Source organism: Bufo gargarizans, chromosome 6 (assembly GCF_014858855.1).
Source record: "Bufo gargarizans isolate SCDJY-AF-19 chromosome 6, ASM1485885v1, whole genome shotgun sequence".
Classification (NCBI taxonomy): domain Eukaryota; kingdom Metazoa; phylum Chordata; class Amphibia; order Anura; family Bufonidae; genus Bufo; species Bufo gargarizans.
The window spans coordinates 104548292-104571215 of record NC_058085.1 but is presented as its reverse complement, the minus strand read 5'-3'; the positions used below and the strand labels follow the sequence as shown (position 1 = coordinate 104571215).

The 22924-nt window shown below is 44.4% G+C and overlaps 1 protein-coding gene across 1 annotated transcript in view; it reads right to left on the bottom strand.

Annotated features, from left to right (window-relative positions):
• Nucleotides 1–22924, bottom strand: part of RND2 (Rho family GTPase 2) — a 97153-nt gene that overhangs the window by 13816 nt on the left and 60413 nt on the right. Inside the window, exon 3 of the mRNA XM_044297026.1 lies at nucleotides 19201–19310. Coding sequence (XP_044152961.1) covers nucleotides 19201–19310 — 110 coding nt within the window. The remainder of the gene's footprint in view (nucleotides 1–19200; nucleotides 19311–22924) is intronic.

The following is a 22924-nucleotide window of genomic DNA, read 5'->3' as shown; positions in this document are numbered from 1 at the left end:
AACCAGAAACAATTTGCAAGCACCATATTCTGGGGTACTGCACATGACGTGTGCCTCATTTAAAGGGAATGACCTATTATTTAAACCAAGTCTCTGTTTTAAACATATTTTAAAGATTTTTTTGGTGATGTTATTTTAAAATTTTCCATGTCACTATCTTTAAAAGTGTTGTCCGGAGTTTTTTTTAAGTGATGGCCTATTCTCTGGATAGGCCATCACTACCTGATTGGTGGTGGACACCCTGAACCCCCACCAATCAGTCAATCAGACAGCACCAGTAGCACTGTAACAGCAGGGGCTACCCACTAATGTCAACGGCAGCAGCGCTGTAGTAGTGAGCTCCCATCACTCTATTGTCGATGGTGCTGTGTAGCTCTGGTGCTGACTTCCGTCAACGGAGCTACTCAGACCAGCTGATCGGCAGGACTGCGGGTTGTCTGACTCCTCCTGCCTATCAACTAGTAATGGCTTATCACTTAAAAAAACCTGGAAAACTCCTTAAAAAAATATATATAATCCAGAGGTTTTCGTACTGGCCACTAATCCTAATAATAGACACCACTGTACATATCACGTTTCAGTAGTCATATCAATATTCTCTCAGGGAGGATTAAAATAATAGATAACTCATAAATATATAACACAGGAGTCACCAATCACAATAGGTGATGTCACAGCTTATCTACTCCTCCCTGACCTCTGCACAGGTCACGGAGCATGTCTTCAAACCCCCCCCCATCCCATTAAAAGTCAATGAGGTCCCTTCCTGACCATTGCGTCTATGGTCCATGGTGGCTGCCGTAAAGCGTATCTGTAAATGTTGTAAAAAATCTACAATCAAAACAGATTACAATAAACCAGATTTCTTAACATTAATATTGCCTAATATATTTACACAATATAAAAAAGTGATTAATGAATGTTTAATATATGAAATGACTGTGGAAATATTGATTTATAGGGTTCGGTTACCACATTCAGATTAACATGACGACAAAGACTAATGACCTCTACTAACTGGTGACAAGCACTTTGGATCCAGTTGCCAAAATTCATGTGTAATTCATAAAATTAACTATTGCACTGCCTGTGCGGGATGATATCAGCTATGATTCGCATTCTCCTAAGGCTTGCTTGTGTATAGGAGACATCTCTGCTGCCGCAGGACTCGCCATATTGCACCCTTTGTTTGTTGTAATCTCTAAAGCTCTGCACCCACAGTTGGTTGTACACGGAAAGAAATTACACAAACATACAAATGCCCACGCACGCAAACTGCCATACGGTCTTCACTCTCGTAATCGGGCCAGTGAGTCTATCGACCGCAGCCTGCCAGCAGAGACTTGAGGCTCGAGTGGCTGAACGGAGGATCTGTATGAGCGCGAACACGTGAAATCGTCTCCAGAGCATCTTGTGCAGGCGCGCTTTGTTGTGAACGATGTCCATTCACCCAGTAAGCCTGTTATTACAGCTACTGTGGAATTACAAAGGGGCTGGAATCCAGAGGAAGAAGCCAGCTGCTGCTTCTCCCCGCAATGTCTCTGCCTGCATCTTTTATTCCAATGCTGGAGAGCAATAGGCTCAAGAAATCCCAGCCCGCTGTCTGTCTAATGACTACCTGGGTACGGTCATTTGCGGCACAAGAGACTACGTCAGCGCACAGTGGTCGCTGCCAGCATGGCTTAGATACAGATTATTCAGCAACCCTGAAGTGACATGATCATGACTAATACTGCTACTAATGAACGATATCATTCATAGGGGGAAAACACCTTCCTTTAGGGAACGTTTACTTACAGGGTATCTGTCAGCAGGATCAACCCTATCAAACCAGTCACTATGCCTGGTAGGGATGCCCCAGCTGATTAAAACCATACCTTTTACACCCCAATCTGCTGGGGCAATGCAGTGTTTCAAACAATATGCAAATTAGGACTTACAAGGGTTGTCCCACGAAAAATAAACTACAGTTTTCAAACCAACACTTTGATTTGAAGGCATTTGTAATTGCATGTAATAAAACATTTTGCAGTCACTGAGTTATTCAATAAAATGTATCTGTATAGCGCCACCTACTGTTTGTTTTTTAAATTCATTGTCCGTCTGAGATGGCCGCACATGCTCCGTTTGATCCTTCAACTGCCTCCTGAGCTGTGATAGGCAGAGCTGAGACACGCCTCCTGAGCTGCAGCAGAAAAGACACTCCCCTTCAACTGTCAGCTTGATATAAGTCTAGCAGAGCAATGAATGGGCAGAAGTCTGGATCCATGTGCTCATAAATTAAAGGGGTATACCCATCTCAGACACGGAGGCATATCGCGATTCGCTCTCATTGTCTGATAGGTGCCAGGTCCCAACAGAGATGGGACCAGCACCTATCTAGTAAAACTGAGCCAGCAAAGTGAAGGAGGGCACACCGGGCATAAGTGGCCACCCTCCATTTATTTCTATGGAGCCACCGAAAATAGCCGAGTACTGGCTCGGCTATTTCCGTCAGCCCTATTGAAGTGAATGGAAGCGGTGGCTGCGCAAGTGCTGTGCGCTCCCATTTGTTTCTATGGGGCTGACGGAAATAGCTGAGTCAGCGCTCGACTACTTTCGCCAGACCCGTAAAAAAGAATGAAGGGTGGCCGCACATGCTCAGTGCGCCCTCTTTCACTTTGCTGGCTCAGTTTACGAGATAGGTGCCCTAGAGATATGACCCCATTGTCTGAGATGGGAATATCTCTTTAAGTACAGTCTCCGGCAGAGCAGGGTCTATGAAAGACCAGCGTAAAAGGCAGTTCTTTAACTTAAAATTCTTCTTAGGCTCCAAAGAAGCTGCGGGAGCTCCTTGCAGTCCTACAATTTATCAAGCTCTGCATTGCAGAATTCTGGCTTCAAAAAGAAGCAAAATTGGGATTTTGCAACTTTTCGGGCACATTAGCTCCAAAAATGTGCAACATTCTTCATTTTTACACCACTCACTCCAGAGGGTGGAAAAGTGGGTGTCCGTTGCTATGTTTTCACATCAGACTTAGCGCTAATTTTCTCGTAGGCGAGTCCACTATACATTATAAAGAAACTATTAATCTGCATTATACATTGGATACACCCAGTAATGCTGACACAAAAATACAGAGAAATCCAGCTTCCATAAAAATCCACAGTTTATTTATGCAAAAATATAAAAAGCCATATACACAGACAACAGCGTCTACGCGTTTCACTCATGACAGTAATGCTGCCACACACATTCAACACACACATAGCAGTCGGCCAAACAATCGTTCAGCTAATGGCTATCACTCTGGACTCCTCCATATACATACACGTTAGGTTCCGACAATTGTTTATCTGTAATCAATGGCGCGGGAGGAGAAAGACGCTGCCATACGCTTCTGGAAGAACAAAAGCATCGGGTGAAAATATTCAGTTCCGATTCTGTTGGGGAACTTTTTTTGCGGACCCATTATAACAATGCCTATCCTTGTCTGCAAAACGGACAAGAAAAGGACATGTTCTATATTTTTTTGGGGGGGACTGTGGAGCGAAAATAAGGATGTGGAAAGCACATGGTGTGCTGTCCGTTTTTTTGCGCACACATAGAAATGAATTGGTCCGCAAAAAATGCACATCGGATACAGTTGTGTGAAAGGGGCCTACACAAACTGTCGGCCAAACACACCATTCTACTAATGTGCGTGGGATCTTAATGGGGCTGTGCCATGAAACACGTTCTACGTTTTTCAAACCAGCACCTGGATCTGAATACTTTTGCATGTAATTAAAAAGTTTGTATAACCAGTCAGCTATTAACCAGTCAGCAATAAAATATGTATAGCGCCACTTGCTGTTTGTTCCTTTCCTTATTTCTTGTCCACCTCACTGGGGTGGTTGCAGGTGCTCATTTTTTATGTTCAGCTTCCAGCGGCGATTTTTTTTCTGTAAGAAACTATGGCAGTTACAGTGGAAAGAGCTGCAGCAGAAAGGACACCCCCCCCCTCAGAAGGACAACCCCCTCAGAAAGGACACCCCCCCTCAGAAAGGACACCCCCCTCAGAAATGGACACCCCCCCCCTCAGAAAGGACACACCCTCTGAGCTGCCAGCCTGAAACAAATCTAGCAGAACAAATGGGGCAATGAATGGGAATATTTCTGGATTCCTATGGGTTACAGGGCTGGTTCTAGTTTTGCTTGGAAGGTATTGTTTTATGTTCTATATGGTGTCAGATTTTTATTTTTTACATCAGTCATGGCAGAACCCCTTTAACTCTTACTTTATCTACTTTATTGTATGTATATCATTATGCAAACTGAATCAGCAAAATTAACTTTTTTGTAAGTCTATTAAAACTAACAAAGATGACGGTAATCAAACCACAAACGTGAAGTTTACATTTTTCCGTGATTGCTTTTTACTCTTCATTACGGTTTTACTGCCGCATGTCACATCCATATTTTTTTTTATAAAGTTACTTTGAAGGAAATATTTTTTAAGAGGTGACAGTAGGATATGGGGTTGTTTAATCTTCCTTCAAATTAAGTCCATTCCAAACTTGTTTCGAGCTCCACAAACTCTTTGCAAGGTGGCGGTGGGTTTGATATGAACGTGTTAAATGGAAAAAGGGAACAGGACTAGTAAATGGGATTAAGGGAAACGGAAGTAATTGAGCCCCCCCCCCCCCCTTCATAAAACGAATGAGCCATTAGTAGATTAGTAGATCCGCTGATACACGTAACAAGGCTTATGTAGCCAGCCTATTGCGAAGAATATTAAGCCTCTGCTTGCTGCTCGCCACTGTCTCCCTGCGCCCTGCAATGCCCGCGCTTTAAGTACAGACATCTGTCTGGAACACAGGGGCATTGTGGGAGCCGTGTATGGTTCCATTGTGCGAAGTGACCAGGACATTCTGGTTCTTTGGACATATTCCAGGCACTTCCTATCAGCTGCAGAGGATAAACATGGAGTTATGTGGGGCAGCAATGGCCACAAACTAGTACAGGATGCTGTCCAGTCTAGAAAATGCACCAAGGTCATTCAACCCTGCGCCTGGCACGGTGAATGTGTAATTCCCATGAATCTCATCTAGAAAGCTTTCTGCTCACTCTCTGAATTCATGAATGACAGCACAACAAGTGATCGATCTGGATGAAGACCTGTTAACGGGCAGAGAAAATGCTCTGAAGCTCCCTGTAAATTGATTCTGTACATTGAAATGGCAGCAAACTTGAAAGCACCATAATCTGGAACAGGCCAGAAGAAGGTCCTAATGGTGCCGTGTAACATGTGGTGACAAGCATAATTACATACCAGATGTATAAATATGTGAACCCAATGGTTAGAAATGATGCATCATGGGACTTCTCTACAGCAAACGTAATTAGGAATTATTCCTGAATTCAAACCATACCATCACTGGCATCCTCCATGAGTATCATCATCATCTGTAGCTTCGGGTCTCCTTAAAGGTCTTTCACCTAGAAAGGCTTTTCATCTACAAATTCAATATACGACCTTTCACTTAGCGATCCGTTGCTTCGTTCTGGAGAAAATGTACTTTTGTTCCATATGCAAATGTGAAGTGCACTGGGGGCGGCCCCATGCCACTCTGTGCACCCTTGCTCCTTCTGTTTCATCCTGCAGTCCTTACCTTCTTGATTGGCAAGGCCAGATGAGATGACCATGCAGGATAAAGGGTTTCTAATTTATAAGCCATTCAAACGTTGATCAGGCTGTACAAATTAAATGGTTGTACCTGAAGCACGTGATTCATGTCCTTCATGTTCATCAGCCCAAATAATGGATGTGTAGACCATATACCATAATAATGTCTCCTGAGGACCATAATGTGAGCCCAAATAAAAAAATCTTCAAAGGGGTTGTCCACAGGTCCTACAAAAATAACTTGTCCAAGAGGGTCCTAGTTCTGGGGCCTTAAGTATTTGCACAAGTGTTCAATCTGCTTGCAGTGCCGCCACAGGGGAAATGGCAGAATTACAAGGTACCAAATTATATAAATGGGTTTCCCACATTGAGCTCAAACATGCCAGGTCCTCCAGAGACAAAGGGTGAAAATTATAATCTCCCTGCGCCACAAAAGTGGTGTTAAAAATTTGCACACGTTTTACGCTGCCCTTGCTACTTTTCAGAAAGGGGGTCTGGCCGCCCGTTGCCATGACAAATACATTTAATTTACACCAGTTTTCATGAGCAAATGAAGCCAGAAATCTATGGCAGCTCAGAGCTACCTTAGATTTCTGTTTAGGCGCATCCTCTGGCAGATAAATCTCGCCCAAAGACTCTCATTGTAGCCGCTCTCTGCTCCAGGTAATTGAGAGACATCTCCAAAATGGTGCTTTTTTTAAAATATATTTCCAATGTCTATCTTTTTACACAGCAGCTGAAATCCCAAACCTATAATGCATGACCTATAAACCCTCCTCCAACATGCAAATGTCCTACCAGAAGACAGATGGAAAGCGGCTGGTGATAATTTGCAGATTGCTATGTCATCAGTAATTATTAGTGGCGTCGCTAGTGGGGGGCGAGGGGGGGCAATTGCCCCCCCTATGTTGTCCCTTGCCCCCCCGGGTGCCCCCCCGCTGATTCCCCAGAGTGAATACTAATGAGCGCTTCCATTATAGAAGCGCTCATTAGTACAGAAGGACCAGGAAGTGGTGAACGCTCTGTACTCACCACTTCCTGGTCCTCGGCTGTCGGCTGTGCAGGGCTGCGCACAGCGTAAGGTCGCTCTGTGACCTCACGCTGTGCGCGCCAGTTTAGAGCACAGTCGACTGAGGAGAAAATGGCAGGCGGCGTCCGTCCAGGAGCAGGAGAGGTAAGTGTTTTTATTTTTTATTTTATAGAAAATGTGGCTGCTGGGGGCATTATGGGGGCTAATTGGAGGCATATGGGGCATTTGGAGGCATATGGGGGCTAATTGGAGGCATATTTGGGGGCTAATTGGAGGCATATGGGGGCATTTGGAGGCATATGGGGGCTAATTGGTGGCATATTTGGGGGATAATTGGAGGCATATTTGGGGCTAATTGGAGGCATATGGGGCTAATAGGAGGCATATGGGGCTAATAGGAGGCATATGGGGCTAATAGGAGGCATATGGGGGCTAATATGAGGCATAATGGGGCTAATAGGAGGCATATGGGGGCTAATAGGAGGCATATGGGGGCTAATAGGAGGCATATGGGGGCTAATTGGAGGCATATGGGGGCTAATTGGAGGCATATGGGGCTAATTGGAGGCATATGGGGGCTAATAGGAGGCATATGGGGCTAATAGGAGGCATATGGGGCTAATAGGAGGCATATGGGGCTAATATGAGGCATATGGGGGCTAATAGGAGGCATATGGGGGCTAATAGGAGGCATATGAGGCTAATATGAGGCATATGGGGGCTAATAGGAGGCATATGGGGGCTAATAGGAGGCATATGGGGGCTAATTGGAAGTATATGGGGGCTAATTGGAGGCATATGGGGCTAATTGGAGGCATATGGGGCTAATAGGAGGCATAGGGGGCTAATAGGAGGCATATGGGGCTAATAGGAGGCATATGGGGCTAATATGAGGCATATGGGGGCTAATAGGAGGCATATGGGGGCTAATAGGAGGCAAATGGGGGCTAATAGGAGGCATATGGGGGCTAATAGGAGGCATATGGGGGCTAATAGGAGGCATATGGGGGCTAATTGGAGGCATATGGGGGCTAATTGGAGGCATATGGGGGCTAATAGGAGGCATATGGGGGTTAATTGGAGGCATATGGGGCTAATTGGAGGCATATGGGGGCTAATAGGAGGCATATGGGGCTAATAGGAGGCATATGGGGCTAATAGGAGGCATATGGGGCTAATAGGAGGTATATGGGGGCTAATAGGAGGCATATGGGGGCTAATAGGAGGCATATGGGGGCTAATTGGAGGCATATGGGGGCTAATTGGAGGCATATGGGGGCTAATAGGAGGCATATGGGGGTTAATTGGAGGCATATGGGGGCTAATAGGAGGCATATGGGGCTAATAGGAGGCATATGGGGCTAATAGGAGGCATATGGGGCTAATAGGAGGTATATGGGGGCTAATAGGAGGCATATGGGGGCTAATAGGAGGCATATGGGGCTAATAGGAGGCATATGGGGGCTAATAGGAGGCATATGGGGGCTAATTGGAGGCATATGGGGGCTAATTGGAGGCATATGGGGTCTAATTGGAGGCATATGGGGCTAATAGGAGGCATATGGGGCTAATAGGAGGCATATGGGGGCTAATTGGAGGCATATGGGGGCTAATTGGAGGCATATGGGGGCTAATTGGAGGCATATGGGGGCTAATTGGAGGCATATGGGGCTAATAGGAGGCATATGAGGCTAATATGAGGCATATGGGGGCTAATAGGAGGCATATGGGGGCTAATTGGAGGCATATGGGGGCTAATTGGAGGCATATGGGGCTAATTGGAGGCATATGGGGCTAATAGGAGGCATATGGGGCTAATAGGAGGCATATGGGGCTAATAGGAGGCATATGGGGCTAATATGAGGCATATGGGGGCTAATAGGAGGCATATGGGGGCTAATAGGAGGCAAATGGGGGCTAATAGGAGGCATATGGGGGCTAATAGGAGGCATATGGGGGCTAATAGGAGGCATATGGGGGCTAATAGGAGGCATATGGGGGCTAATTGGAGGCATATGGGGGCTAATTGGAGGCATATGGGGGCTAATAGGAGGCATATGGGGGTTAATTGGAGGCATATGGGGCTAATTGGAGGCATATGGGGGCTAATAGGAGGCATATGGGGCTAATAGGAGGCATATGGGGCTAATAGGAGGTATATGGGGGCTAATAGGAGGCATATGGGGGCTAATAGGAGGCATATGGGGCTAATAGGAGGCATATGGGGGCTAATAGGAGGCATATGGGGGCTAATTGGAGGCATATGGGGGCTAATTGGAGGCATATGGGGTCTAATTGGAGGCATATGGGGCTAATAGGAGGCATATGGGGCTAATAGGAGGCATATGGGGGCTAATTGGAGGCATATGGGGGCTAATTGGAGGCATATGGGGGCTAATTGGAGGCATATGGGGGCTAATAGGAGGCATATGGGGGCTAATAGGAGGCATATGGGGGCTAATAGGAGGCATATGGGGCTAATAAGAGGCATAATGGGGCTAATAAGAGGCATAATGGGGGCTAATGAGGCATAAGGGCTGATATGGGGGCTAATGAGGCATAAGGGCTGATATGGGGGCTAATGAGGCATAAGGGCTGATATGGGGGCTAATGAGGCATAAGGGCTGATATGGGGGCTAATGAGGCATAAGGGCTGATATGGGGGCTAATGAGGCATAAGGGCTGATATGGGGGCTGATATGAGAGGCATAATGAGGGCTAATGAGAGGCATAATGTGTCATCCACAGATGCCCCCATAACAGTGTGTCTTCCACAGATCCACCATAACAGTGCGCCTGTGCACTGACGAGAGACAGAAAGAAGGGGAAAGAATCCGTGGAAGCAAGCAGAGGACGGCACTGCAGACGACTGAATAGCTTCTTTTGTAAGTAAATTGCTTTATTATAACTGTATCCCTGCATATCGCAATTCTCTCGTATTTTGTAATCTTATTGATATATACTTATTTTGTTTGTGCCCCCCCATTTTTGACTGTGGTATCTTTGTGCCCCCCCTATATATTGTTCCTAGAGTCGCCACTGGTAATTATTAATGGAGTATGGCGCTCTACTGAAGCTACTTGACATATCTTCTAGTATTGATATCACTGGCATGTCAGTGGTGTATGAAAAGAGTCTACTCGGTATCATGTCACAGATCTGTCACCCTTCGATCACAGGTCCCCGCTAACAAGCTTCAGCAGCAGCTTTCTCTCAGACTCTACTGAGGCCCAGGAGGTGCTCGGTAAATCAGGGAGGAGGCAGCATTCATTTGCACCTCTCCAGACAGAAGCTGTGTGTGCACCCTCACACCTCAGACAAAATGTTACTAGGAGAGACGCCTTCTCCCCACCATGACAGTGTGAGCCTCACCGGGCTGACACGAGTACCATTTGCTCATACATTTCCCTCTCACACATTGTAAAACCTTACAAAGAACAAACAGGAGCCGAAGAAAACAGCCCTCAAAAACCAGAATGAAAGGTGCCACGTTGCTCAATGCTATAAACGACAACAATAATGAAAGTGCCTACCATCTTGCAACACATTGAAGAAGGAAGGCAAGGTGTGTACTTACACACGAACAAAAAATTGACAAAAGACATCAAACAGAGTACAACATAATTGCACAGGGTTAGGGAGATTCAGACCCACTGTATGGTCAGTTTCAACCTATGCAGGGCTCCAAGCACCATAACATTATCAAACATGGGAGGAGGAACCAGTAATCTCCCCATTCTCCCAGAAGGGTTCAGAAAGATGTGTGGCAATCGTGTGGTAGATCAGTGTGCAGAGCAATAAGACGACCGGCCATTTGGAACATTCTCAGTGGCCTGGAGACGACTGGAAAGGGATAATTACTGCCAAAAGGGTTAATTTAATGTTGCTAAGTTAAAGAGGACCTTTCATCAGTTTTGACATAGGATAATTATGGTATTACCTTGTAGGGCGGCCCTCACTGATGCCTGGCTGTGAGTGGTCCGCTCACAGCCAGTGAGAAGGAGACGCCCACAGCAGAAGACTGCGTCTCCGCCCCGTTGCGAAGTTACAGCTCATTACAATACAGTACGCCAAAATAACGGGGGACCACAGCGGACGAACGGGTGGGGGGGATGCTTTGTTTTGAAAAAATATATATACACCCATCAGTGGGGGCCGCCCTACAAGGTAATACCATAATTAGCCTATGTCAAAACTGTTGATAGGTCCTCTTTTTAAAGGGGTTGTCCGGGTTCAGAGCTGAACCCGGACATCCCTCCATTTTCACCCCGGCAGCCCCCCTGACATGAGCATCGGAGCAGTTCATGCTCCGATGCTCTCCTTTGCCCTGCGCTAAATTGCACAGGGCAATTTTTAGGAGTTCCGGTGACGTACTGGGGATCTCCATGGGGCTGACAGGAACATGCCAGGTCCTCCAGTAAAACGGCTAGGGCAGAGCTAAAGCCCGCCCCTCAGAGCCGGTGACGTCATCGAACACACAGCCGGGCGGAAGTTAACGCCCGGCAGTGTGTTATTGAAAACAAAAGAGCCCGTGCCCTGCGCGATCTAGCGCAGGGCACGGGAGCGCATCGGAGCATGAGATGCCCCGATGCTAGGCTCAGGGATGCTGCCAGGGTGAAAATAAGGGTATGTCCGGGTTCAGCTCTGAACCCGGACAACCCCTTTAAATGTTGTGATTTGTTGTCAAAGCACATATTTCTTTAGGCACTGTGTATACCTAATAGCAACGTATGGACAGTATATGGTTAATTAACTGGCAGACCTGTTTAGGTTACCAGGGTGATGGCCTGGGTCCGTCCCCTGGTTAGTTAGTATAGCCTTAGCAGAGCAGAGCTACAGTCAAGACCTACATGTGCAAGCTTCTGCAAACTAGGCCCAGTCAAGAAAGTGTTTCTCTCTGACACTACAGATGCAAAAAAAGCAACTCTTGAATGAAAGAGACCATCCATCTTAGGAGGTCCAGAACCATAAAGTCAGTGCAAGATAGCGACTTCAAGTTATGTGCTCATTTATGGCAGAAAGACTTCACTGCTGTGGAAGGGATGTATTGCCCTCCGGCACCCACCACACTTTGAGACAGACTGGCAATCCAGATTTAAATTCTGCGCCCCACAGCCAGGGAATTGCAGAAAGGGTTAACAAGAACAGAATAGTATGTCTGTGGTTATTGGGAGAAACTGCAAAATGTCCTTTGAAGGAGAGTGTGGAGCACTACTATTACCATTTTGTTGCTGCCTATACACAACTATTGGGAGGAGACTATACTTTGATATCATTTGGAACAGTGCCTTTTGTGGCTCTATTTGGTTAAAAAAAAAATGAATTTACTGCTGCCTGATTATGGACTCCATTGTCCATCCACCAGCCCTGCATCCATACTCCTGCCTTGCATCCTGCCAACCACCTAACTTCGAGGGAACCCCAACTACCATCAGAAAGAAGAAACGGTGCGCCCTCTATTCACTGTGCCCAAACCGGACAGTGTCAAAGTGAGGACTGCCACTATAAACTGTGAGTACTCTTACCCATCTCAGGGCCACAACCAGCACTCCCATCCTCTCTGCCTGGCGACTTCCTTGTGGCTTGCTGCACGTTGACAGAAGAAACTGTAAAAAGGTTTTCTATAAAGGATGGGACATTATCTTGTCTTGGCTCTATCGTAATGTGTCTACAGTAATATAATGTGGATATGACAAAATACCGCCTCAGTAGGTGATCAGGCATAAAATACTACGTGAAGTGAGGCGCACTGCTCCGAACCAATAATCCGATGACACTAATACACAGTAATTACTTCCAGTACTTCAAGAAAAGCTTGTAGACCTCCAACAGTTGTAAGATGTCACAGCAAGCATGCCCCTGCCCAGTACCTAAGATATTCACTCTCTCATTAATACTCATGAATATTTATTTCACTCCAGAAGGCAGCTTTTTCTTGAGTACATTCAGAGAGACTTATCTATATGCATCTGTACTGCTGCTTACTTACCCAATTTCTAAGCAACAATTTACTATTTGCTTGTGAAAAACATGGATGAAGGACAGGAAGGTGGAAAGTTACTCTCCAGACAAATGTTATATAACAGCCAAGAATGGGCGCAATAAAAAAAAAAAGTCACATTTTTTATGGGGTCCTCCAAATACAAAGCACACCACTGACGGACCCACAGTGTAAAGTATATCCTGTCCCATTGAACATGGTGTTTCAGTTGCAGGCAGCTTGTTATAGAGCAGGAGGAGCTGAGCAGACTGATATATAATTTTATGGGAAAAGATTCAGTAAAACGTGCATTTCAATTATTTACATTCCTGCTCATTCTGGGCTTTGAAGTCAAGGAGGCGGTCCTATCAGTGATTGACAGCTATGCACAGTCAGAGGAACGGGTGTCAATCACTGATAGGACCTCTTCATTGACTTCAGAGACCAGAATCTGAAGGATTTTAATTAAAGGAAATGCAAGTTCTATAGTTTTGTGGGAGAAGATTCAGGATCTCAGTCTGCAGTTCCTCCTGCCCAGTAACATGCTGCCTGCAAATTACGCTGGACTTTCATGGTGACAGGTTCCCTATAAAAAAGCAAGAGCTAATTTTCTCTTCACAGACATGTCAACTAGACACATTTCCTTGTAAGACATATTTGACTGCCCTGGAGCTTAATTGTCAATTACTAAAGTCTGATTACCATAAATTGTCAGAAATAAATCAAACACTTAAAGAAGTACCAGTAAGGGTGGGCTCACATGTGGCAGATAGGCTGCAGATTTACCAATGCAGATTTTCGTGAAGCACATTCACAGCATTGTACAGAACCGGCAAAGTGGATGACATTTTAAGATATCCCATCCACAAGGCTACAAAAAAAACAGATCTGTGGTGTGGATTTGAAATTTACACTTTGGATCTTCACTAAATATTTCACCCTTTGCAATGGACAGCATGAAATCCACCGCTATTTCTGTAGCAAAAAATGTGTGAGACATGACATTCTTTCCGCGGATCCAGAAAAAAATGATCTACTCCAAACTAGTGGTCTCCAACTTGTGGCTCCCCAGCTGTTTCAAAGGGATGCTGAGAGTTGTAGTTTTGTAACAGCTGGAGAGCCACAGGTTGGAGGCCACTGGTCTGGAGCACCTAAGAATGGCCTGATCTAACAGATCAATGTTTGCCTGGATTGATAACAAATGACCATCACAGCAGGTAAATTGTAATAGTTCCTTACTGCATGGGCCATCTAGGGTGTACCGGGGAAGTGAGAAGTCGGGAAGCTTTGGTTTCTGGTAATCAAAACAGTCAAGTAGACAGACCACAATATATAGATAGCCAGAGGACCTACTACCGGTATATGTATACTAAATGCAAAAGCGACAGAATATACAGTCATGTGAAAAAATTAGGACACCCTTTGAAAGCATGTGGTTTTTTGTAACATTTTTAATAAAAGGTTATTTCATCTCCGTTTCAACAATACAGAGAGATTAAAGTAATCCGACTAAACAAAGAAAACTGAAGAAAAGTCTTTTCCAGATCTTCTGTAAATGTCATTCTACAAAAATGCCTATTCTAACTGAGGAAAAAGATAGGACACCCTCACATGTATTCCCTCTTAAATTGGCTCAGATCTCACACAGGTATATCACACCAGGTGCACATAATTAGTAGATCGTTACTCTGCATGTTGAATGAGGCTTGCCCTATTTAAACCTCAGACATTTAGTTTGGTGTGCTCCTGACTGTTGAAGTGAGAGTGAGCACCATGGTGAGAGCAAAAGAGCTGTCAGAGGACTTCAGAAAAAAGATTGTAGCAGCCTATGAGTCTGGGAAGGGATTTAAAAAGATCTCAAAAGATTTTGAAATCAGCCATTCCACTGTCCGGAAGATAGTCTACAAGTGGAGGGCTTTCAAAACAACTGCCAACATGCCCAGGACTGGTCGCCCCAGCAAGTTCACCCCAAGAGCAGACCGCAAGATGCTAAAAGAGGTCTCCAAAAACCCTAAAGTGTCATCTCGAGAACTACAGCAGGCTCTGGCTACTGTTGATGTAGAAGTACATGCCTCTACAATCAGAAAGAGACTGTACAAGTTTAACTTGCATGGGAGGTGTGCAAGGAGGAAACCTTTGCTTTCCAAGAGAAACATCGAGGCCAGACTGACATTTGCCAGAGATAAAGTTGACAAAGACCAGGACTTCTGGAATAATGTTCTTTGGACAGATGAGTCCAAAATTGAATTATTTGGACACAACAGCAGAGGACATGTTTGGCGTAAACCAAACACAGCATTCCAAGAAAAGAACCTCATACCAACTGTGAAGCATGGAGGTGGAAGTGTCATGGTTTGGGGCTGCTTTGCTGCAGCAGGACCTGGTCAGCTCACCATCATAGAATCCACGATGAATTCTACTGTGTATCAGAAGGTGCTTGAAGAACATGTGAGACCATCAGTTAGAAAATTAAAGCTGAAGCGGAACTGGACCATGCAACATGACAATGACCCAAAACATACTAGTAAATCAACCAAAGATTGGCTGAAAAAGAAGAAATGGAGAGTCCTGGAATGGCCAAGTCAAAGTCCAGATTTGAATCCCATTGAGATGCTGTGGGGTGACTTGAAAAGGGCTGTACGTGCAAGAAACCCCTCAAACATCTCACAGCTGAAAAAGTTCTGCATTGAGGAGTGGGGTAAAATTTCCTCAGACCGATGTCGAAGACTGGTAGATGGCTACAAGAACCGTCTCACTGCAGTTATTTCAGCCAAAGGAGGTAACACTCGCTATTAGGGGCAAGGGTGTCCTATCTTTTTCCTCAGTTAGAATAGGCATTTTTGTAGAATGACATTTACAGAAGATCTTGAAAAGACTTTTCTTCAGTTTTCTTTGTTTAGTCGGATTACTTTAATCTCTCTGTATTGTTGAAACGGAGATGAAATAACCTTTTATTAAAAATGTTACAAAAAACCACATGCTTTCAAAGGGTGTCCTAATTTTTTCACATGACTGTAGGTTAAATGGCATCAACGACTAATGTTCAGAGGATAGTAATTAACATTCCCCTCAACTTGATAATAAATGCATAAAAACACTCTATGGAACACCCTCACAAATGAACCCAAGGGACTCTATGCACCCCGATCTGTGGCCAGCAAAGAACATCCTGTAGCGCACTAAACAAAAGCCAGTCTAGACTATGAACCGCCTATTCTGGGACGGCTGCCCATGTGTGTGACTGAGCAAATTGCCCGACGAAATGTATTCCCTTCTAACATTCCCTGCAGATGGGCAGGTGGACCTAGCAACTTCTAGGGAACTTTAGCTTTGCTTGAGAAATGTGTGAAATTGAGTATTATGAGCACATTCAATGGATTGGGTTTAACTGTTCCCATAATCCTTGACACCTTATAGCTTTATACCGTAAAATCCCAAGGCAATTTGTGCTGAAATGGTACTGTTAGTATGATTTTAATCCATTTCTATTTTCTATCATGGTTCACATTCAGACCACCCTTACCTTACCTGTGGATGGTGTGAATGTATGTATGGCATTTTCTCCAAGCCTCAGTCCATAAAAATAGGAGAGTAGCACATGGGATGGAGAAAGGAGCATAAATAGGCCCGATGTTTCAATTTATGACTTTAAGGGTTTTTATGGGATTTTGATATTGACAGCCTATCCTTTAGAATAGCTCATTAATATCAGAGGTCCGACTCCAGGCGCCTCCACCAATCAGCTGTCTGAAGAGGCTGTGGTGCTCCATGAGCACTTATTCCTCTTCCTGGGTCATGTGACATCACGTTCATCGGTCAAGTGAATAGGCCTGAGCTGCAATAACAAGCACAGCCTCTATCAAATTGACTGCGGTGTGTTCGGTAACCTGCAAGGAGGCCACGTCGCTCATCAGTGCTCCGGTGAGTGTCCTGGCTTCCTCATACAGCTGATCTCAGTGGGGGTGCCAGGAACTGGACTCCTAGCAATCTCATATTGATGACCTATCTTGATGATTGGCCATCAATATTAAAATCCTGGAGAACCCCTTTAAACTGATAAAACCAAAGACTAGTGGCAAAAAAGTGAAAGAAAAGCATGACCTACTTTCTACCATCCTCCTCTGATAATATTGACACCTAGCAGCTCTTGAGTTTTTGGATTTCTTACATTAAAAACAATGATGAGACTACATAAAACTACGGCATAAGGTTCAAAAACATCTTGGTACCCAACACATTGAAGTGCAATTTTACCCTTTGGAGGTATGCTAAATATTATATCAGAAAAGAGCAAACGTCACAATCCTCTAATATAATACTGCTACCACAGGGACAACCAATAGCTATGGTATAAGAGTCTGATGTCCATTTTTATAGTCATGAGATTAAAAAAAAATGTTTGCTCCCATAAACATCTCTTCATATGGATTGAATGAAACCAGTGACATATAGCATGATTTGTAAGTAGTAGTGAGTGGTTGTGAGGAGTAGTAGTGCAGCCAGGCAAGGATTGTACATTTACATTGATCAATCTCTGCAGCCATCATCTTAGTGCATTTTTCAACATGAATGATAATGATCCAACCAATTGCCAGATCTCTGCAACTGCAGACAATTTAGACATCTCAGTGGAAAGGAAATACATTCAAATAGAGGAAAATAACATCAAAATTCTGTCCAAAGATAAGTGGTCATTTGTTTTCCATGGCAACTGGATTGTAAAGTACTGCAAATGAGCTATAATAATATACCGTCATGCAACAGACAAAAAACAATTATCCCGATGCCCCTCTTCACAATCATACATTGTCTAATCGCAACTCCTATGTGTAGCGGCACTTGTAATCGTTATTATTATTATTGATGTGCTTGTTCTTGTCACCATGCCTTTTATTAAAGTTCTAAAACTCTAAGGTGAGGTGGACCTAATAGTGGACCTACTCTTCTCATAGCAGGTCATCCTGGCTGCTATTGAGGTAATTAACAGCTGAGTATGGCCATATCCACACAGGTAGTTTAAAATGGAGCAGGACTACTTCACTCCAGTGATGTTATGAGGTCGGGTAAACCTGATGGTGGAACTACCCTTCTCATAGCAGGTCCTCCTGGCTGCTATTGAAGTCATCGACAGCTCAGTATGGTCATATCCACACAGGTGTTTTAAAACTGAGCAGGACTACTTCACTCCAGTGATGTTATGAGGTGAGGTAAACCTGATGGTGGAACTACCCTTCTCATAGCAGGTCCTCCTGGCTGCTATTGAGGTTATCGACAGCTCAGTATGTTCATATCCACACAGGTGGTTTAAAACTGAGCAGGACTACTTCACTCCAGTGATGTTATGAGGCGAGGTAAACCTGATGGTGGAACTACCCTTCTCATAGCAGGTCCTCCTGGCTGCTATTGAGGTAATCGATAGCTCAGGATGGTCATATCCACACAGGTGGTTTACAACTGAGCAGGACTATTTTGCTCCTGTGACATTATGAGGTGAGGTGGACCTGATAGTGGAACTACCCTTCTCATTGCAGGTCCTCCTGGCTGCTATTGAAGTCATCGACAGCACAGTATGGTCATATCCACACAGGTGGTTTAAGGGTTCATTCACACGTCCATAGAACGTGTCCGCACCCGTTCCGCAATTATCTGGAACGGTTGCGGACTCATTCATTTTCTATGGGGCAAAAATGGATGCGGACAGCACACAGTGTGCTGTCCACATCCGCATTTCCGGAGCGCAGCCCCGAAATTCCGGTCCGCGGCTCCTGAAAAAAATAGAACATGTCCTATTCTTGTCCGCAATTGCAGACAAGAATAGGCAGTTCTATGGGGGTGCCGGCCGGGTGTATTGCAGATCCGCAATACACTATAGACGTGTGAATGGACCCTTAAACTGAGCAGGACTACTTTGCTCCAGTGACATTATGAGGTGAGGTGGACCTGATGGTTGCGCTGGATTTGAAAAACATATCTTCTTTCTTCCAAAAACACTGCAACAACTGCCCATAGGTTGTGTGTGGTTCTGCAGCTCAGCCCTTTTTATATCAATGCAAAATAATGGACAGGTGTGCTGATGTTTCTGGATAAAAGCAGTCATATTCCTCTAACCCTGAACAACTGTTGTCAGCAGGATTAATGCATACTGCCTGGTAGGGTTGGTCCTGCTGATTAGAATGGTGAAAATTGGTTGCAGCTTTCCAAAGAAAGAAGACTTTCTGTTATGCAAATGAGGGCTTAAACGCACAGTGGGGCGGGGGCTAGCACCTCAGATTTCCTGTGCTGGCCACACCTCTCAGGGCACTGATGCCGTCATTTTCATGAAGAATCAGAGTATTTTTTCTTAGGAACGCCACAACCGATTTCTACAAGACGGGTATCATTTTAATCAGCACAGTCAACCCTACCAAACAGAATCAATGTTTAATAGGGTTGATCTTGTGCCCTTTAAGTGTCAACTAAACATAGAACCTACCACAATTGCAGCTATTAATCTGACATTTTCGGATTAGGGCCGATCTACATTAGAACACAATTCTACTTACCTTTTTTAATACACTGTCTAACGTTTCTGGACGGCTGATATCAAAACAAATGAGTACAGCATCAGATTCTGGGTATGCCAGAGGACGGACATTGTCATAATACGCTGAGCCTGCAAATGGAGAAACACATTAGCCAATTCCATTCAATGTCTCTATATCTTATCCTAGAGCTAAGAGAGATTAGTAAATGTCCTCCTATCACTTACACACTATATTACAGCAATAAAACGTTCAGGAGAAAATACATTAAGGTCTTGTACTTATGGTTAGAAAGAAAAGCGATATTAGAAGTTGTCCAGCACATCATGCCCATGGTCTTTTCTGGCGTGCGGCAGATAATTAGATTTTACAGAACCTTTTGGCCTTTTGAAAGCAACCATCTTGCGGTATATTCACAGCACCTTCCTGCTCCACAGCTTTCACAATGGGAAAGACACCCACTGTATATGCAGAACACGTGAACTGAACAAAGCTCAATATCGAAAAGTGACAGCCTCTATGCTACTCCTCAAGTCTGTCTTTTCCCAGGAACAATGCCACCCTTGTCCATGGGTTGTGTCTGGTACTTCAGTTTATCCTCATTAAGTGAAGCTACAATACCAGACAAAGCCAGGGACGAGAGTGGCCCTATTTCTGGAAAAGAGCACACTCTTTTTTTTTCCTAATTCTGAACTGAAAATGTTCATTAGGAGCATACAAATTCCTCCATTTTGGATACATTCTGGTGACCACGAGTACAACTATTGCTAATACAAAGCAGAAAGTAAATGTAAACCCTGGACAAACATTAAAACAACCCAATGCACCAAAAGATAATATATCCCCTTACAGACTATAGACTACTGTCAGTGGTGACCTATAGTCAGATGGCAGGAACGCAGGTCAGGCATGGAGAATCTGAGATGAGCTGTTGAACTGGAGAATCTCTAATGCTACGCTTTCCTCTGCAGATCTGTAAATGATTCCTCTTTATATCAGGGCAATTTGCAGTACGTGAAAAAAAACACCAAGAAGACGTGAAACAGAAAGGAGACATAAGTATAATTAACGTGAGCCGAGATGCAGCTTGTGATTTAAGATGGATTTACACAAGCCTTTTATCGTTCCTACAAACGCTTGTTCCCGATAATCTGCCCAACTAAAGGTGCCGCAGATCACCGGAGGAACGAGCAAAACACTCGTTCATCCGGTGAAATGATTGGAGGTGCGGACAGCGCTTCCTTCCAGACAATCAGCTGCTCCTCGGATGGTGTAAATGAGCCTTTGCACACAGGCTGTGAGAACATGACAGTCTTCGAGCAACAGTTCATGTGTGATAAGTGTTACAACGGCACAAGACATCTAGAGTAAGCCCTTGAGGAGCCGGAGAGGCGAATGAGAGTGGTAGTGGCTCTGACTATAGGATGTGTCACAGGGATTTCCCTCAGGCTGTTGCTCCCGAGCCAATGCAGTAAGAGGAGGGTACATCCTTTCCCTGGGGGCGCTCCTTGTTGTTGGTGCTCCTGTCTGATGATAGTTTAGGGTGCCCTTGGTGTTAGTGGTTGTTTGAATGTCTGGCAGGAGGTGTAGTGATAAAATGGCCAGCGTATGGTGTGGTAGGAGTCAGGAAACCAGACCAGAGGTAGAAGATCTCTTCTTACTTGCAGAATAGGAGTTGTTGTACATCCAGCAATAATCTGTACATAGTGTAAATCCTTTTCCTAAATGATGTCTGGTATGTAGTCTGGCAAAGTGACAAATAATGACACTTTTGGTATGCTATGTTGCACTCTCTGTAGAATCTATGGCTACCAACTGTAATCTGGCAATTATGGCTGCAGTTTCCACTGCGGGGGACAGGTCTTAAGAGGCATGTCTGGCCAGAAGGTGGCTAATTGTGATGGGTGTCTGCAATCCCTCATAACTGTAATCCCTCACAGGCAGCAGAGCTTGGTTAGCTGTAGTCGCAGAATGTCTGCCTCCATGAATTGAACACTACTGCTTTCATGAAAACCCAATAAATGCCCCCATGAAAATGGCCAGGCTAACCCCACGCAACCTGCCAAGCTTCCCCCTTGAAATCTGCAGGACTTACCCCATATCCCATAAATAGTGCCAGAATGACCCCATCAATAATTCTGAACAGCCCCAATGAATGGTGCCAGGGTGCCCAGTTGCTCTCACGTCATTTCCTCTCCTGAAACTGATCTCTGATAGGACCGGCTACATGAAGTAAGTACATCAAAAGGGATATGCACTGTACCCCAATTACAAGTCCCATAAAAGTGGCATAGGTGACCATACATATCAGCTAGAAATAGGTTGATGGTGATCATTTGGTAACTTATCATTTCACTGACATGGCCATACACATTTTAATTTAATTCCAATATCTAAGGCATGACACTGTTGCCCTCTGTCTAACCCAGTCTCTGGTTTTGACTCTACTTCTGAGATCATGGCCCTGCCCGTCCTTTTCCCATATAGATCAGGTTTTAAAACATATTTGCATAGATGATTAGCAGATCTTTACCTCCTCCTGTAATACTCTCTGTTGTTACGTATGATCTAATTATTACCTCTCGTCACATAATACACTCTGGAGACATCATACTCGAGTAAGATTAAAGATGAGGTCCTCTAACCATAAGTGAATGACCCTTTAACTGATCACAGATGGAAATCTTCCCCTCCCTTAAACAAGCTTTGATATTTCTGCTATAAACAATCTAGAAAAATTGCTAAACATATGGACTTGATTTAGTGCTGCAGACATGACGATTACCCATTGCTAGGACCATTAATGGTAAGCATTGTGCAACCATGTAGTAAAAGGGAAGGGGAAGTTCTGCAAGGTATCCAGTTCTTTGTGCCATGTGTCCCTTCCTATCGAGCTTCATCTTGCCCAATTCTTTGTGACATATGAAACACTGAGCCGACACTTTTCATAACTGGAATTTGGCTGGGAGCACAAATCTCCTAAAGCAAGAAATAGTTTTTGGTGCATCAAAGCATACCTGTGACATATACACACAGACCTCACCTTGTGTAATCACTGAAAAGTCAACCCGAGCCGAGCAATCAGGTCGGACCAGATAGCAGCCTGCAGGGAGGTTACACACCAACTTCTCATGCTGCAGACGTACATAGCAACATAATACATTAGACATGACACATGTCAAATCTAATCTCAAAGTAAAGGTAGCCTGGATCAACCCACTTCATTGGAAGAGCGACACCTGGTCTGTCCCTTCTTCTCTACGAGCATGTCATTAAAGGATCTGCAAATAGAAGTTCTTTGAGTTGTCCTCGTCTGTCAAGATCTATTCAGGTTCATACACCAGTCTCAGTAAAAAGTCCGCCACAGTAGTATGCTGAAACTTTATTAAAGGGCTTGTCCTATGACAACTTATCCGCCAAAGGTCCCTATGAACGGACAGATACTCTTCTGGTAAATGAACTTCAATCAATGATAACTAGTAGGAATCATAGAAGAACATAGTTATATTATGGAGAATACAATTATTCACTTAATCAGACATGTCAGGAGGGATGCCAGGTCCTATTTAAAGTTCACACTACAGATGAAAACTCCACAATGGACCCTTCGTTCCAAGGGCCCCAAACGCTACCTCTAAGCTATGTGCTCCTTTGATAAGACATATGCAGAGATGAGCGAATTGATTTGTAAAAATCGATTTGTCTCATTAACCAGAGTTTTACATCTGGGAGCCTGAGGACTTTC